Here is a 17,629-nt window from a genome sequence, read left to right as displayed (position 1 = left end):
CGCAAGAGGGAGGGGATATGGGGATATATATATACATACACCTGTTTCACTTTGGTATACAGCAGGAAGTAACACAACATTGTAAAGCAATTATACTCCAATAAAGATGTGAAAGAAATTATGAGCAAAAAGAAATTTTTTTAAAAATCTGGTATCTTTGTTAGTTGAATACTAGTCCCTTTTTTTAAAAGGTAGATTCGGCCAATGACTTCATTTTTTTGTTTTTGAAATAACATTTGAGGCCACTGATTTAACAGCTTGATACTTAGACACTTTTGCGTCCGTAGTAATTTATTCATCATTCACATGTACTTAAGTGGACATTATCCTGATAGCAGTTGTCATAACAGAACATAACAGGATATGGATTTAGATCTTACCTGAAGATGTGATCAGAAAAATCAGAGGAATATCTTGAAAGTAAACTTCTCAAAGTATGGTGAAAAAAATGAAGAACAAAGTAAACTCTTGACTCCACTTAAGTAGCTAGATCTTTCACACACACACATACATATGTTTAGGTAAAAATAATAACCGCTAATATATCTGGAGGCGAAACATTGCTTAGAAGTAAATACATAAGACTTTCTTTTCAGCCTAGGAATACGATGAAATAAAGATGAACCATTATAAAAAAATTTATCAATCTAATTTTTAAACATGCATAGATTGCATAGATTTTAATGAAGAAAATCTATTTTATGTTCCTTTCATTTCACATTAAGTAGTGGAATATTTTCTTCTTTGTTGTTTCATTTGTAAGAAAGAAAGACATTTTGGAAAGACTAAAAACATTTATTAAATTCAGGAGCTACAGTAGTCTGAAAGTAAAACTAAAAAATCATGGAAGAGCATTTTACAATCATTTTCAGCCCTCTTCCATTTAATTCTTTCTATCTCGGCTCTTAGAAAATTTATATTCATCTCTGATTCAGTTCTGCTTTAGTATTTCTAAGTTGATAACAATATATTGAATGAAAAAATCAAATCAGCAAAAATCCATTTTGTTTCAGTAGTGAGTACCTTCCCCATAGAACTAAAATAAATGTGTCCAGTATATAGCAAACTGGGTGTAGTATATTGCATAGGTAATTCACAACCCTGGATTCCTCTATTAGTTATTATTCCTACGTGCAGAGGTAGCCTAATTTGTTTTAATGGAAAAAAAGAATCTCGTGGCAACTGCTATATACAACACGATACGCTGTCCTCCATTTTCTGGGTCAAAAATGTTGCATCTTACAGCTTTGGACAGATTTTGGCTTGGAATTTGTTTCTTTATAAACCTTTATGATAACAGTCATCATTTAAAGGAAATTATGTTCTTTAGAGTTAAGCTGTGGCATCATAGGAACTTGGTCTACTTTGTGCACTGCTTTATGCCTAGTGCTTGGAACGTTCCCTGGCATATAATGGGTCCTCAGGAATATTTTTTTTGGAATGAGTGAATAAGTAAACATCTATAAAAGCACAGGGCAAAATGCCTTCTTCCTTTAAAAATTATTTTACAGATAACCTGCTCCCATTTGCCACCATCCTGTTGCTAGCAACTGTTACTTTGTGCCTGAATCTCCAAACGCTCATTGTCAATTGTTCTCCTTTCTGAAGTGGCCACTAGCTTACACTCACTCCTCGACTTGAAATTTTCCAGTTGAGCACGCCTCCTTTGCACTCTTCGAGCCCTGCGACACAACTTCTCGTAGCATGATTACATTGTTTTTCAATAACCCACTAAATTGTCTCTCTCCACTAATGATTGTGAACCCATCGAGAGTTCCATTTTCCCAGTGCATAGTAGATGTATACACAGGACATAGTGCATATAAAGCAAGTGTTTTCAAGTGAGTAGTAATTAAAATCTAACAAAAAGGATTGTTGACAGTATGCCATTCCCCTTTGCAAAAACCTTCGTTGCTGTGCTGCAAAGCTCAGTTCATTCAAACCCACCACCGTCTTGCTCGAAGAACACGCCCGTGCTTTTTCTTCCACAGCTGCCCTGTACCTCATGCTTCAACTTATTAAAGACTATTTGCACCTCCCCAAAGACATTAAGCTTTCCTACCTCTTGCCATTTGTTCAAGCTCTGAACAAATAGCTTTCCTCCTCCCACCATGCTGCTTCTTCCTTTGTGTTTCATGTACCTACATCCCAATGTCTAGTTCAAGGAGCCCTTACAAAGCTACGTGATAGAGGAGTGAGGAAAGACAGATTTACCCCAGGGTGATATTAGAAGTTGGTGCCAAAGACTCAGCTACCCGAGAAAGGATTTTAGTCAGTCTTAGTCTGTGGCTTTCTCTTGGATGAATTTATAACCCTCTGCTTTGCCAAGTCTCCCTGAGTTAGACTCAACAGGGCTCGTGTGACTTGGTATTCCCCACATTGTGGGACATAATGCTTAATTGGTTGCAGGTGGAGTAAAAGAAGGAGAAATAGACCCAACCTCCTCGTTCATCTTTGCAACAGCCCGGGTGTGTCCATGTTACACTCCTCTTTTTACACAAGAAGAAATGCGTGAAAAATAATTTGTAAATAAACTTTTTCTTTAGTGGAAAACCACAGAAATGAGAGAGGGTGGAGAGAGACAGAGAGAGAGAGAGAGAGAGAGAGAGAGACAGACAGACAGACAGACAGACAGAGAGAGAGGTGGAGAGAGAAACAGAGATCATCCGTAATCTCACCTTCAGCATCTATAATCTCATTCCCTACAAGTGCCTCTTTGGGCAAAGTAGAAAAAGGTACCTCTTTCATCGAAGAGATCTCCAGCCCTGTGCCAGAGTTCACCAGTTCAGTAGTGGAGCCCAGGTTGGATTTCAGTCCCCTTGTCTCCTTGGCCAGGCCACTATATACCTCCAAATGGAGACCCCGCTGTGTAGCCTTCTCATCTTTTCCTGTATGAGTATTTTTAAAGCTTTTATTCAGTCTTGCCAAAATGCCCTGCAGAAGGCTACACCACGTGTATCACTACCAAAAGAACATATTTTCCTTAAATAGATTACTCCCCCTTTTTTTCCCACTTGCTTCATTTTTATAAAAACCCCCTGGTTAGTACCAAAAACTTGAAAGTTACATTCCTGCCCAGAGCGTTAGAGATACTTCAGAAATTAGTGTATGCTCCAACATAAATCAAGTAATAGATCCAAAGAATTCAGATACAGAATCTGAAGGAAATAAGCAGGTTTCTCTTCTTTCACTTAGGAACTCGGCATCAGATTTCTGTAGGAAACTGTGTTTATGAAGCAATTCGAGAATAGCTGTTAATCTAAAGTATTAGTACCTAATTCTCTTGACTGTTCATTCTTCGATAAAATGTATTGAGGGATTATCATGTACTAGGTACAGGCATACCCTAGTGAAAAAAATAATATCGAATTGCCTTAATAAAGGTTAGGGTCTTGTGAAGGGACAGATAATGAATTAATAAATAAGCAAATAAGCACGCACTTACAAAGTGCGATCGGTGCTAAGAAGGAAAACAAGGTTCTGAGAGTGAGAAAAATCGGGGGGCCTTTCTTCAGATAGGGCAACCAGGGATGGGCTGTCTTTCATGGTCACAGGAACTGAGACCTGAGTAGCAAAATACAAGTCAGCTAGGCAGAGGATGCCAATGGAAAACTCCAGGCTGAGAGAACAGTGTGCAAAGTCAAGAATAAGTTTGGGGAGTTCTAGGGATGCAGCATCTTCTGAGTTCTTGTTAAAAGTGCCAGATTCTCAGCCCCCCCCCCCCCGGATCTACTGAATCACAGATGCTGGAGTGGGACCCAGCAGTCTGCGTGTTAACAAGCCCTCCATGTGAGTATGATGCATGCTGTTGTTTGAGAGTCACTGCCTTAGACAGATGTTTTGAGCCATGAAGGGAAAGGTGAGAGCAAGACCGCATGTCTTTGCCAGGGCACTGTTTGCAAATTCAAAACTGTTAAATGTAAAACTTAATCTAAAATAACTCCTGAATTTGACTGTCAGTGTCCGGGTGGTTGATGTTTTTAATGGTTTATGGATTATTACTTATTTTTAAATAAATAAAGAGATTTCATTAACCGCCATTGTGCCTGATGTCACATATAATTACAATTTCTCAGAAAGAAAATATTGGCATTTTTTCTGTTTCCTTAGCAGCCTAAGAACGTGGTCTGCTTAAATGATTTATTTATACTCATTAGAGACCTTTTTATTTTAATTGTGCGTATTTTGCATTTAGCCTATGTAAAGCACTCGTGAGCTACCTTTTTTATTTGTTTTAACTGTGTCATTAGAAAGCTATGGAAAGCTTGATATGTTTTTGTTTTGGTTTGGTTTATTTGCTTCATTTTTCTATAAAAAAGAAATAATTAGCAACCAGAGTTAGGGTTACAGAAAGTAGTTTCCAAGGAAATTAAAATAACTCAAATGTGTACAACTTGTTCTTATAGGTAAAAACCTTTCCTTTCTGATCAATTCCGTTCTGTTCCTCATTTTCAATTTATATTTGTGAAGGCAAAATGAACATGCATAAAGAAGAAAGAAGACAGACACTGTAAGTGTGGTTAAGCTATAATTCAGCCTTTAGGAGCATTGGAGTTATAAGCTTCATAGTGAAGCCATGTCCTGAAAGATGAAGAATTATGATAGATGCAAGTGAGAAGATGTTAAAAAAGAATTTATGCTTTTGTATTTGGGTGCACTCTCTTTTCCAATAATATGAAGAGAAACTAGAGATCATTTTTCTTAAAAACATGAGGATTCCTTATGGAAAAAAATGCAGGAGTTAATTGCTATTCTTTTAGTGCCACAAGTTTGGAAGTGTGGTGACTCTGAGGGAGAAGCATAGTTAAAATAATTACTGATAGTTGCTTGGGAAATAAAAGTGCTAGATGTTTTCATGCCTACAGACTTCATATTGTTTTCCTAAAGTCTTCTTTTTTTTTTAATTTAACCTACCCCAAGTCATCCTGATTATGCTACATCTAGGTCATGAGTTCTGAATCTGCTTCATTATTTATGTCCGTATTCAGTTTGCTCATCCAAAGTGATCATGCCCAAATAGGAGCACGTACAAGAATTGCCCTGAAAATGGAACACAAGGAAGACAGTGAAAAAAAAAAACAAAACAGCATAATATTTTGCCCGCAGGCTGCCACAGTAAAAACTGATGCTGGAATGCAGTGCAGTCGCATCTCTATTAAAAAAGGATACATGTTTCAGTGGCATAATTTATTGTCAAGAATGTCTCTACCAGAGGCAAAAGTGATCCTAACGGCAGAGGGAAGTCCTCATTCAATCTGCAAACTACCCCCTGTGTCTTAGCTCCACACAATCCCTTAGTATTTGGCAGAACTTATGGAAAGGGTGGAATGTATCAGTTTTGTTCGAAGTCGATGGGATAGCCTTATAATGTTAGCAATGAGAATTCACATAAGAAGTCTCCTGCAAAAAAAAAAAAAAAAAACAAAAAACAAAGTACATGACACCCAAAGTCCAAGGGTTAAAGGAAGTTGGGGAACTGGAGGACGTTAGTCTATGTAGTGGATGCCGTTGGCACCCCAGCCAGATTCCTCGACTCGGCCGGCACACTCATCACACAGCACCTCTGAGTGCTGGCTGATAAGGACTCATAGTTGCACCCTTTTCCAGAAGACCTTCCTCAGCCGAAAGGAAGGCCCCTTGCCTGGGACCTCATACCACCCCTTCTCCTCTAAGACTGCCAGGGGGAAGCTAGCAGCCAATAACCGATGGACATTGGAAGAGAAAAGGACAAACCTCTTTGTCTTAAGGTGGGACATTTTATGGTATAATTTGTGTGCCAGAGCTTCCTATGAGACAAGGTTGATGCTGTTTTCCACCTGAGACCACATCCTTACTTAGCTTTTCTGCCCTACCTCCTGCTTCTCTCACTCTTCTCTTAAAAGCGCTCAGACTCTGCTTCCCGAAGGCAGTCGGTATCTGAGACAAAAGCTGGATCTACATCCTGGGCACTATACCAGGTGGGAAGCCAACCAGAGTAAAGAGTCAAGAATAGGAGATAACAATGGAAGTCTCCAAGCCTGATGCATTTCATGAAAGCCTTGCCTACATCTCCTCTTGTGTTTCTTTGTTATTGGTCCAACCACATTTGAGTAGCTCATTCCCCCCAGCTATTTAAGAGGCTCCAGGAGGGCTTTGAGCTTCTGGGCAGAGCAGGATATGGTCCTTGACTCTTTTGGTTCCAGCGGTGGCCATTCACTCCCATCAGGATGATACACGCGTCCAGAAATGCAGAAGCTGCAGAACATAGCTGGGCTGTACCTACCCCCAATTCTGGGTAACTGAGTTCTGTGAAGCCTTCCCTGAGCCACATGTAGAAGCCTCAATACCAGAACCAAAGACCTGGATTTGCAGGACATGATTTCCATTTCTTCCCCCTCAGCTACTAAGCCAGTGTGAAGAATCCTGGGACTTCTCCTAACACTCTTTTTAGGCTATTTTTTTAGGGCTTTTCGTTCACAGTTTTTTGTTCAGCAAGGTTTCATTGTAGAGACAAATGCAGTTAGCCCCTACTTCGTTTCTTCGATAGTATTTGTCACGTAAATTTCTCTGCCCAGTGTATATAGCCCTAGAATGACATTTCATTGTCAGATCAGACTAATTTTGAATTCCTGGTAAGTGAGATAGGAGCTCTACGAAGTAGTAGGTTAAGATTTCAGGAACAGCGTTTGATATCATTAAGAAGGGAAGAGTTTCAGATTCTCAGGAGCACCATTACTATATAAATAAAGTGGTGTATATGTATGTCAGATATATAGACATATAACTGTGATATGTATATCACATCACACAATTTATAAACTCCTAAATGGCAGAGCTAATTCAAGCATCCCAGAGTCTCCTCTCCTTCTTGATTGCTTGTACAGCTAATCTTGCTATGGCCTTTCTTGGTTTGTCCTGAACCTCCACCATTGACCCCTCTACTTTCTCTCCATCTACGAGCCTCATCTTGCTTCACTTCCCTCTGAATCCAGTTTAGCTGTGTTTTGCGATCACATCTGGCTAAAATTTAAACTCTCTTGTCCCGAGGTATTTGTGCCACAACCATCTGACAGAATCCCAAACTTGGTTCTGCTAAAAAGATGTGGTCTTCAGCCTCACATGAGCCCTCAACACTGTTTGGCAGCCTCGCTGCGTTTCTTTGGTCACCTCCCTCTCACAGTCTCTCTTACAACTAATTCAAATGTTCCCACTTACCCCTAATTCATGTTTTCATTCAACGAATATTCATTGCACACTGATTATATGCCAGGTCTGTTGCTTCCTACTTCACGGAGGCCCCCCAAAGTCAAAGTGCCTCAACTTACCTTTTCCAATGCTCCAAACTGACCTTCTGTGCCTTGCAGAATAGTCCTTAACTATCAAGTCAAAATTGCTCCCTCAGAAATAATGTTCCCTTGTTAATAGACAGTTCCTTCCTTTTGTTGCAAAGTGGTTGATGACTGAGCTTCTGAGTCTATATTTGAACAAATCTTTACATAAAGATCAAAGCTCTGACAAGCAATTAAACATCATAAAAAAGGAAAACTTGACATATTAGACTTATTATCATTCTAAATCAGTACTTTTATAATCAGACAGCATTTAATGAAGTGAAAATTCTGCCTGCATGAAACTAGTCATAATAAAATTAGACTTGGTTTGCTCTTTCATGGTGCACATATTCCAGATGTTTAAGTGATTCAGAGAAAACCCAGAGTATAATGGCTCCCTTGAATGTTTTCTCACTTATTGCTTCCACACTAGAATAAAATCTAATGAAACTCTGGTAGTATTTAAATAGCACATCGTATTGTTCAGAGTCAGCCTTACTTTTTGACATCTTATGTTTAGTGTTTAATAATTTAAATGTAAATGTCTGTGTGCATTAATAATTAAATTAGCAGTATTAGAAGTGCTAATGTTTGAAATACAGTCAAACGCAATGTTACATCCACTTAAATGAGATGGTACCTGTATTCACTCTTCACATAGTATGTCCTGTGACTCAGTGTTTAGGGGACCGTGCTTCTTGTTATGTACACTTCTAGGCATTGACAACTTACAGCAGTGAGCCATCCTCAGGCGGTATGCCACCAGAACCTAGGTCAGATGTCAAAGTGAAGACTGACTTAAACACTCTCCTGCCTCCTTTTTTTTTTTTTTTTTTTAAACATCTTTATTGGGGTATAATTGCTTTACAGTGGTGTGTTAGTTTCTGCTTTATAACAAAGCGAATCAGTTATCCATATACATATGTTCCCATATCTCTTCCCTCCCTCCCACCTTCCCTATCCCACCCCTCTAGGTGGTCACAAAGCACCGAGCTGACCTCCCTGTGCTATGCGGCTGCTTCCCACTAGCTATCTATTTTACGTTTGGTAGTGTATAGATGTCCATGGCATTCTCTCACTTTGTCATTTCTCTTCCTCTCTTTTCCACCATCAGCTATCTCCTTTCCTCCATTCTCATGTGCTTAGTTCCCTCACGATGACTTCTAGCCGGCTGAAGTTCTTCCTTCTGCTCGGGCCCATCACAATTATCGCCCCAAGGTGAACCTCTGCACCAGATTCTCTCTTTAGCAGCTGACCTCCCCCTAATCAAAGCTTCCGTTTATCTTAACAGAGACTTAGGCATTCAGATTAAACAGAACCTATGGCTTTTCTCCCTTAATAATAACAGTAGTAGCAGTAGCAGTGGTAATAAAATCGTAGTAGTCAAAATTTAAAATAGATGCTCTCTATTCCAACTCAGTTAGGACATAGAGTTTAACAGTTAATTGAAAAAGTCAGTTAAATTAGGGAATCATAAAACATATGTCTTAAACATTTTATTCTATGTTAAAATAGTCACTAATATCTTAATGTTGTTTGAAGGTTTTTTCTTTGAGTGTAAATTCTCTGATTAGAGTTCTCCATAAATCACACTGATAACACAGACGTTCTGATTTCCAGTTCAGGTTTCCTTAATGCAGACAGAGTTCACTGGGAAACATGAGAAGCATTCTGAATACAGAATCTTTCTAAAATTTTCAGGTCGTTTTCCTACTCTTTTACAGTTGTCTTGTCCGCACCCAATTCAGTAATACTTCCTTTTCTTTTAAAGCAATTTTCCAGAATATTTAACCATATTTTTATAGAAATAATAGCTTATTTTCTTCTTAGACTTATATTTCTTGGGTTTAGGAAATCTTTCATTAAATTATGTAGTTGCAATACTAATTGGCAAAAGCAGGTTTGAGAACATACACACATTGACAAGTCAACTAATGAGAGCTGAACGCCATGCATACTGACAGGTATCTCTGACATCTTATTTAGAGGTTGTTAGAGGCACCAGTCAGTATGTTTCCCAGACAAATGAAGACTCTGGCTAATCTGATGAGTCTTAAGTGGAGATCAGTTAAGGGAACTTCTACTGTAATTGGTAGATGCAAGCAAAAAAACAGAAGCCACAAAATCCCATGACAGTGTGTGTGTGCACGCGCGGGCTGGGGTGGGGGTGGCTGGGGGGAGGAGGGGGAGGGAGCGGGGGAGAGGGGAAAGGAGACTGAGTGTTGCGATTAATCATGAATGCTGGAACTTATTTTTTAATCTCCTTCATCCTCCAAAACATTGATGCAGGATTAAAAATCTGTGTCCAGGACTTTGGGGAAGAAAGTGAAAATCAAAATACTCTAATAAGAGACCCTTGAACCATGTACATTATGTAATCCAAGGGGAGCTGAAATCTAGATATGACTTAACTGACATGGATACTGAACTCGACAGCTGAGAACCTCACTAGTGAAGGCAGTGATTAGTGTACAGGGTTAATCTGCACTATTGTCAGATTCTGCCTTGGCTATCCTGCCATCTCTGCGATGGTTCCTACTTACAGCCCCCACTCATGTGATATTTACTTGTGGTTACTAGAAACTCATGTTATTACCCAGAAGACAGTGGTTCCATTTTTGTAATCATCGTTCTTGTCCGGGTTTCCCCAAATGACATTTAAGAAATCTGTTTTCTGGGCTTCCCTGGTGGCGCAGCGGTTGAGAGTCCGCCTGCCGATGCAGGGGACACGGGTTCGTGCCCCGGTCCGGGAAGATCCCACGTGCCGCGGAGCGGCTGGGCCCGTGAGCCGTGGCCGCTGGGCCTGCGCGTCCGGAGCCTGTGCTCCGCAACGGGAGAGGCCACAACAGTGAGAGGCCCGCGTACCGCAAGAAACAAGAACAAACAACAAACAAACAAAAAATCTGTTTTCTAACCTTTCTATTATGCAAAAACAGTGTGATTATGGATCATTTCCTTTTAGAGATACGAATTCCCGTTTATGGAGTTTAATTAACTGCCTCTCTCCATGGGCACTTACTATGATTCTTTTTTTTTTAATTTATTTATTCATTTATTTTTGGCTGCATTGGGTCTTTGTTGCTGCACACAGGCTTTCTCTAGTTGTGGCGAGCAGGGGCTACTCTTTGTTGCAGTGCGCGGGCTTCTTGTTGCGGTGGCTTCTCTTGTCGCTGAGCACCAGCTGTACACGTGCAGGCTCAGAAGTTGTGGCTCGCGGGCTCCAGAGCGCAGGCTCAGTAGTTGTGGCACACGGACTTAGTTGCTCCATGGCATGTGGGATCTTCCCAGACCAGGGCTTGAACCCATGTCCCCTGCATTGGCAGGCGGATTATTAACCACTGCGCCACCAGGGAAGTCCTACTATGATTCTTCTAATCCATGTATTTATTTATAAGGAAATGGAATAATATACTATCAATTCCTATATGAACTTTCTTAGTTTCAGAATGATTCCTATGACATTCCACTGACATGAAATCGAATAAAGATAAAAACATCTGATATGATTTTTTCTCATCCGTGTGGTCAGTCAGAACGGTTTCTTTTGTTTTTCTTTGTTTATTTTTTTGATATATAATTCACATACCATAAAATCCGTCCTTTTAAAGTGTATAATTCAGTGGTGTATAGTACAGTCACAGAGCTGTGCCACCATCACTACTAATTCCAGAATATTTTTATCACTCCCAGAAGGAACCCCATGATTCTTTAATATATTTTTAATGACCACTTTTTAAAAAACTGTAAGTTCAACAGAGTGATTGTCACAATGTCCTTATTATCTAAGAACTCTGTAAGAGTCTTATACTCCATATGATACCACATTTTAGTGATGAGATATTCAGTTTGATTTGAGAGGATAATGCCATTCTTATTTAGAATGTACGTACTGGTTCCTGTCATTTGGAGTCAGAAGGAACTGGAAGGTTATAGATGAAGTCAGTGTAAACAGTGGTTTTATCAACAAAGTGAACCACAAAAATAACACCTGCCCAGATCAAGCAAGGCAGAACAGCACGTATAGCCAAGTAAGTGATGCTGTCCTTGTGCACAGACATTGTATTACACAAACTGTTCTCCAGAGTGAGGGAATTTGTCCCTTAGAAATTGCTCATTGGACACTGGGACATCATGCATCGCGTTAAAGATCCATAAATGTCATCTCAATAGGGTAGATATGATGCATGGTAATATCCTCCCCGTATCTGCATAGGGTTCTTCTCAACAGATTGTCATGATGCACTGCATCACAGAATCCTGCTGTAGTGCTTCAGAGACAGTTGAGAAGCCCCATGGGAGCCTCCTTCAGTCATTACTACAAGGACTAAAATACCAGGAGACCTGGAAGTCATTCTTAGGATTTGACAAAATACCCTAATCTCTAAATGAATCGACTTATTATGTAGTTGGTGCAAAGTAGGAATGTAATATTTTACGATTGAGTACATCTTTTACTGTTAAAAAAGAAAGCATCCATTTTCGGTTGGGAGATGAGTAGAATTTAGAGTCTAGCAGCATTGTATTTTTCCCTTTCCTTTGCCAGTCCTCAATTTCTTTGGAAAGGTAATTTAATTGTTAAGAATATGCACTTTGGAGGCAGACAAAGCTGAGTACGTAACCCCGGTTCCCCAAGTTTGACCCATGGGGCCTTGGGCAAGGTTTAACCTCTGCAATTTTGTTTTCTCATGTATAAAATGAGAATTCGCCAACTACCAACCGCATAGTGCTTTTGTGTAGGAATAAAATCAGATTACGTTTGGACAGAGCTCATCACAGGATTAGGCACCTAGGAAGTGCTCAATAGATATTAGTTATCCACCCATTAACAAATCTTCATTGTCATAATGCCACTATAATAGAGCAAATGTTGCTGACACCTCCAACAAAATACGATACTTTGTAGTTCCCATGTGCCTGGTTTTTTTTTTTGCTTTAAATGTTCTCATCTTCCATTTTGCCCTTGACTGTGTCACACAGGCACTTCGAGGAGAAATTGCACCTCTCAGAGAGAATGTAAGCCACATCAATGACCTTGCTCGCCAGCTCACCACGTTGGGCATTCAGCTGTCACCATATAACCTCAGCACTCTGGAAGACCTGAGCACCAGATGGAAGCTTCTGCAGGTAGGCATATTATAAGCATTGCGGTTCCTTCTGTCAGTAAGAGAATATACAGATAAAGCTTGTTTGTAAGGAACAATAAAAGTAATTTCTTCATGTGATACTCATGATAATATTTTGTGAGTGTAGGATATTTTGTATTATTTGATAATTCCCTATGTGTATGTTTTCAAGCCTATTAATATTCATTTTTTAATGGCTTAGAGTTAGACTTTACTATATCTTGCAATAAACATGGAAGATAACGCTGAATCATGCTGGAAGAACTAAATTACTGGCATGCAATTGCTTTGTACTATCATCGCTTGGATTCTTAACACACCTTTCCTTTTGGAATCCTAATTTAAACAAGAGTCAATGGTAAGACACATTCTGAATCTTTTAAAGAAAGATCATCCTATCACAAACCCACACAACGAAGTTTTTCATAGGTTTGCATAGTAAATAAAGGGAATGTAGGTGTGCTCAAGGTCACACTTACTGGCTGTGGGACCTCTGGCAAGTTATTTAACTTTTCTGTGCCTCAGTGTTTCATCTGAAGAAAATGGGGATGTTAAATGTTTCTAAAACCTTTGTCTATTATCAGGACGAGTAAGTCAAAATACATGGGAAATGCTCAGTAAAGCACTAGCCACATGGTCAGCACTGTGTGAGTTCTAGTTCTTGGTGTTATTGCAGTTATGATTGTTATTATTATAGCATACAGGTTTTGGAATCAGACTTACTTGAAGTCACTTGTCCTCTTTGATTGTCCATTTCCTCGTCTCCAGCATGCTTGCTGTAATATTAAAGGAACTAATTCAGGTAGAGTTATTGGTACAGTACCTGGCTCACAGTAGGAACTCAGAATATGTAATGGTGGAATAGGTGTGTCTATATGTTCAATGCGTGAAGGCCACCATTATACCCCCAAACCTTAAAACTTGTTTGACCATCGAATTAAGGAATTGTTTCTCTCTTTTTCTGGTTTCATAAGATGCACAGAGTATGCTTCTGGGGACAGAGAGGAGAGAGGAAACTGGGTTTAAAAATATTTGTTTTCCAGATTCAGCTACTTATAATATGTTTACATTTTACTTCCAGTCTGTTTTAACTTGCAGATATCATTTTTAAGTTTTGTAATCTTAGATATTATCTTGCAGTTTGTAATTTTCCCTTAATATTTTTTATATACATTGATTTATTTTTGGCTGCATTGGGTCTTTGTTGCTGCGCGCGGGCTTTCTCATTGCGGTGGCTTCTCTTGTTGTGGAGCACGGGCTCTAGGCGCGCAGGCTTCAGTAGATGTGGCACGTGGGCTCAGTAGTCGTGGCTCGTGGGCTCTAGAGCACAGGCTCAGCGGTTGTGGCGGACGGGCTTAGTTGCTCCGTGGCACGTGGGACCTTCCCGGACCAGAGCTCGAACCCGTGTCCCTGCGTTGGCAGGCGGATTCTCAACCACTGCGCCACCAGGGAGGTCCCTCCCTTAATATTATAAAATGGGCTTTTTGTACATTCCAATACTCTTTAAGTAAAGATTATTATAATGGGTACATATTGAGATGACTATATTATAATTTATATTTGTATACTAAAATAAAAATAAAAATATTTGTTTTCAGTGTTTCAGTAAGAAAAAAAATGGTAAACCAGATTACTTTTCCTATTGGCAGTCCATTTAGGGGTGTGACTGAAAGTCCTGTTAAAGAATTGCTAGATCTTTAATAAAAACAAGTTCCAAACTCAAGACCTCTTGAGATCTCATATAATTTAATTTTTGTTGTGATGGATAGTCTTGAAGTACGTGTATGATAGATTGTTACAAGTGGCATTGACTAAAGCAAGGCAATATATTTAAGAGATTACATGCATTTCTATGTCTATTTGCTCCCTAGTGGTTAAGTACTATTAAAATCTTATCGGTTTCATCCTTAGTATGTTTCTCAATTTAAACATAAATAAGGAAAGTAATAAATGTCCAAGGAAAACCAACGGACACATTCGTTCCATTCAAGCACTCTTGAACTATTATCTTAAAATTTCTTTTAGTGAGCTGAATGTCCCATTTGCTTTCAGAATGTGATGTAAATCTGTGACAATGGCATGTAAATTTACAAATGAGATAAAAATATTATGATAGGAAAAGTTAAAAAAAATCAATGCTAAGTGATCCATCATAGTTGCACTGTTATTTAAATATAAAGTATGAGAAAATATGAATAGCTTAATTTGTATCCATTCTTTAAAATGAATAAGGACTTGGTTATAAATATACGGAAGTACATAAAAGAAGGTAGTGTGATGTCGTAAAAGGAGTGTAGGAGTGAATAGCAGAATACCTAACTTCAAACTGAAGCTCAGCTATTATTTGACCATGTTATCTTGGGAAAGCCATTTGACGTCTCCCAGCTTCTATTTCCTCGTCTGTAAAACGAGGTAATGCATTTCGTCTTAGGTCACAGCCAGTTCAGTCCTATGATTGTGTATGTGGATATCTGGGGGAGATACACATATGACAAAATTCAGTCTAGAATCAGTGGAGTTGCTTCCTCTTCATAATACAGACGTGACCTGTTGGGATTATGTTCCTCCTCCTATCAATATAATTCTAACTTTTCAACCCCTCATCTCCAACACACATATAACACAGCCTTCTCATATTAAATAATTCAGTTGGCGGCATATGCTCTTATTGTGGCAGATTCCACACGTTGCTATTTTTTAACGTGACCTTAAGAATAGGCTTAAAAAGTGTTTTTAGCAGAAAGCTGATAAATACAAGGTTTGGGGTTGCACATAACTGAGTCAAGTTGATTCCATTGTTTTCTTTGACCAGAATTCTAACCACTCGGCTATATTATAAATGTTGAGTCCTTGTTCAGAAAGTGAACAAAGCAAGAAGTGAGGTTCATATCAAACAACTTTATCCCCATCACTGGAAGAGCAACTCATACATCCTGTTGAGAACCTTTTACATTTAGAAGAATGTATGTGAGACTAAAGCATTACCCAGCTTCTGTGGAGGGGAGTGTGAGCCCACCATTATTATGACATCATATTTCTGTGAAAATAAAGAACTCATTCACTTACAGTGCTATGTCAGTTAACTAAAGTCATGACAAAAGTGTGAGTTCATCTTAGCTTCTGTGTCTGGTAAGACAAAGAAAAACCAGGAATGGAGAGTTGGGGTAGTGGGAAGGCAGATATAAGCCTAAGAAAAAGAGTCTTACATTTGAGCAAATAGTGTAACAGGAGAAGTAGAGTGACATACTACCAGGCTGTGTCTACTTGATATCAGAATATCCTGGGTTTAGTTACATGATCCATTAATTTTGACTTAAAAAAGGCATGCTGGTTTTTTAGCTGTGTGTAATATCTCTCAAAATGATAGGAACACATAAACCACATAGGTATGAACATCAGTAGCAATGTAAGACCCAGTCACAGAGTGTCTGTGCGTAGAAATAGAATGTATAGGGAGTTCTGGATTTATATTGAATCCACGAATAGGAGTATAGAGACATTGATTTGCCCATTTGAAACTCTCTGTGGGAATAAAATCCTATTTTCTCCCTCAGAATAGACACGTTGGTGTGGATGTTTCTGTGAGACCATCGGACAATGTGTTTTGGACAAAGGAAACCATCATTCCTTGTAGTTACAAAGGGTTTTCGTGTACATTACCTCACTTAATCCTCAAAACATTATGATTACGTATTATGATTACATAGTATCACTGTTCCCTTGTACAAGTAAGGAAACTGAGACTTACAGAGACGGTAGGTGACACAGTGACAGTCAGACAGCTTTTAGGTGTCAGTCACGATCTGAATCAGTTGTGAACTGCAACTCCCTACCCTTTTTGTTGCCTCTTCTCACAGTCCTGTTAAGTTTGGACTTAACAGAGTCATACTTTAAAGCTATTTTGGGCAACACAATACTTCACTTTTTTTCATGCTTCACTTCTTTTTTAAACAATTCTCAGGGATATCAACTTTGAAAGCTTCCTTTACAAGCCAATGGATTAATGAGCCCAGTTCACTGTACCCCTTAAAAGCACACCTGTCGTTTCAAATATAAAATTATACAGCATTATATTCCTCGTTGTCTTTATAACTCAGCAGTTGTACTAAAATCAACCAAAAGTGATTTTAATGAATTAGCTCTCAACGCGGGACCAGTGTTAATACCTGATCCAGTAGAAATGGGTATTGAAACCAAATGGGAAGAAAAACTGATGATAAACCTTTCTAATTTTGAAGCATCGCACACACTTACAGTGCCATAGTTGTGCTCTTTAGTCACCAAACACAAGTACTATAGGGAAGCACTACTAGAGAGTGTTCTGCCCATTTCTCAGCATCATGAGTAAACCCATGAATAGCAACAGAAGCTGCAAATACGCTTTAATATAAAATGTAAATGCTTCGTTCACTGTAGGATGTATGAAATGTAGTCACTTGAAAAGTATTAAATATGAAGACATTCCCATGCATGACATTCTTTAAATATGTTTAAGGACAGCATCATGAATTATGTGCTTTTAAAGGTTTCCTAAGATTCTTCCAAAGTCATGCGGGCAGTTATATACTCCATCGTCACACCTCTGTGGTAACTTTCTGTCACAGGGATGTAGACCCTCATCTTCTATATACTCCATTCCTTCTTTCATTCTTTCCTTCTTTCATTCAGTCAGCAGTGATTAAGCATCTCCTATGTAGCAACCAGACATTGTAATTGTCCTATCTGGTCCAAGGACATAGTGACCAAAACTCCCTTCACTGCTTACGCCATCTTAAGCAAAGTTTTTTTGTTTGTTTGTTTTTATAAATTTATTTATTTATTTTTGGCTGCGTTGAGGCTTCGTTGCTGCGCGTGGGCTTTCTCTAGTTGTGGCGAGCGGGGGCTGCTCTTCGTTGCAGTGCACAGGCTTCTCATTGCGGTGGCTTCTCTTGTTGTGGAGCACGGGCTCTAGGTGCGTAGGCTTCAGTAGTTGTGGCGCACAGGCTCAGTAGTTCTGGCTTATGGGCTCTAGAGCACAGGCTCAGTAGTTGTAGCGCCCTGGCTTAGTTGCTCCGCGGCATGTGGGATCTTCCCAGACCAAGGCTCGAACCCATGTCCCCTGCATTGGCAGGCGGATTCTTAACCACTGCGCCACCAGGGAAGCCCTTAAGCAAAGTTTTATAGATGAATTTTCTTTCCTTACTTCCATAATGGCCC

The 17,629-nt window shown here is 39.3% G+C and overlaps 1 protein-coding gene across 1 annotated transcript in view; it reads left to right on the top strand.

Annotated features, from left to right (window-relative positions):
- Positions 1 to 17,629, top strand: part of DMD (dystrophin) — a 2,107,962-nt gene that overhangs the window by 1,764,196 nt on the left and 326,137 nt on the right. The window contains exon 60 of the mRNA XM_029240038.1: positions 12,288 to 12,434. Within this exon, the coding sequence (XP_029095871.1) occupies positions 12,288 to 12,434 (147 nt within the window). The remainder of the gene's footprint in view (positions 1 to 12,287; positions 12,435 to 17,629) is intronic.

The sequence above is a fragment of the Monodon monoceros genome, unplaced genomic scaffold, assembly GCF_005190385.1.
Source record: "Monodon monoceros isolate NGI ecotype Baffin Bay Population unplaced genomic scaffold, NGI_Narwhal_1 Super_Scaffold_22, whole genome shotgun sequence".
NCBI classification, from domain to species: Eukaryota; Metazoa; Chordata; class Mammalia; order Artiodactyla; family Monodontidae; genus Monodon; species Monodon monoceros.
This window is presented reverse-complemented; position numbering and strand designations above follow the sequence as displayed.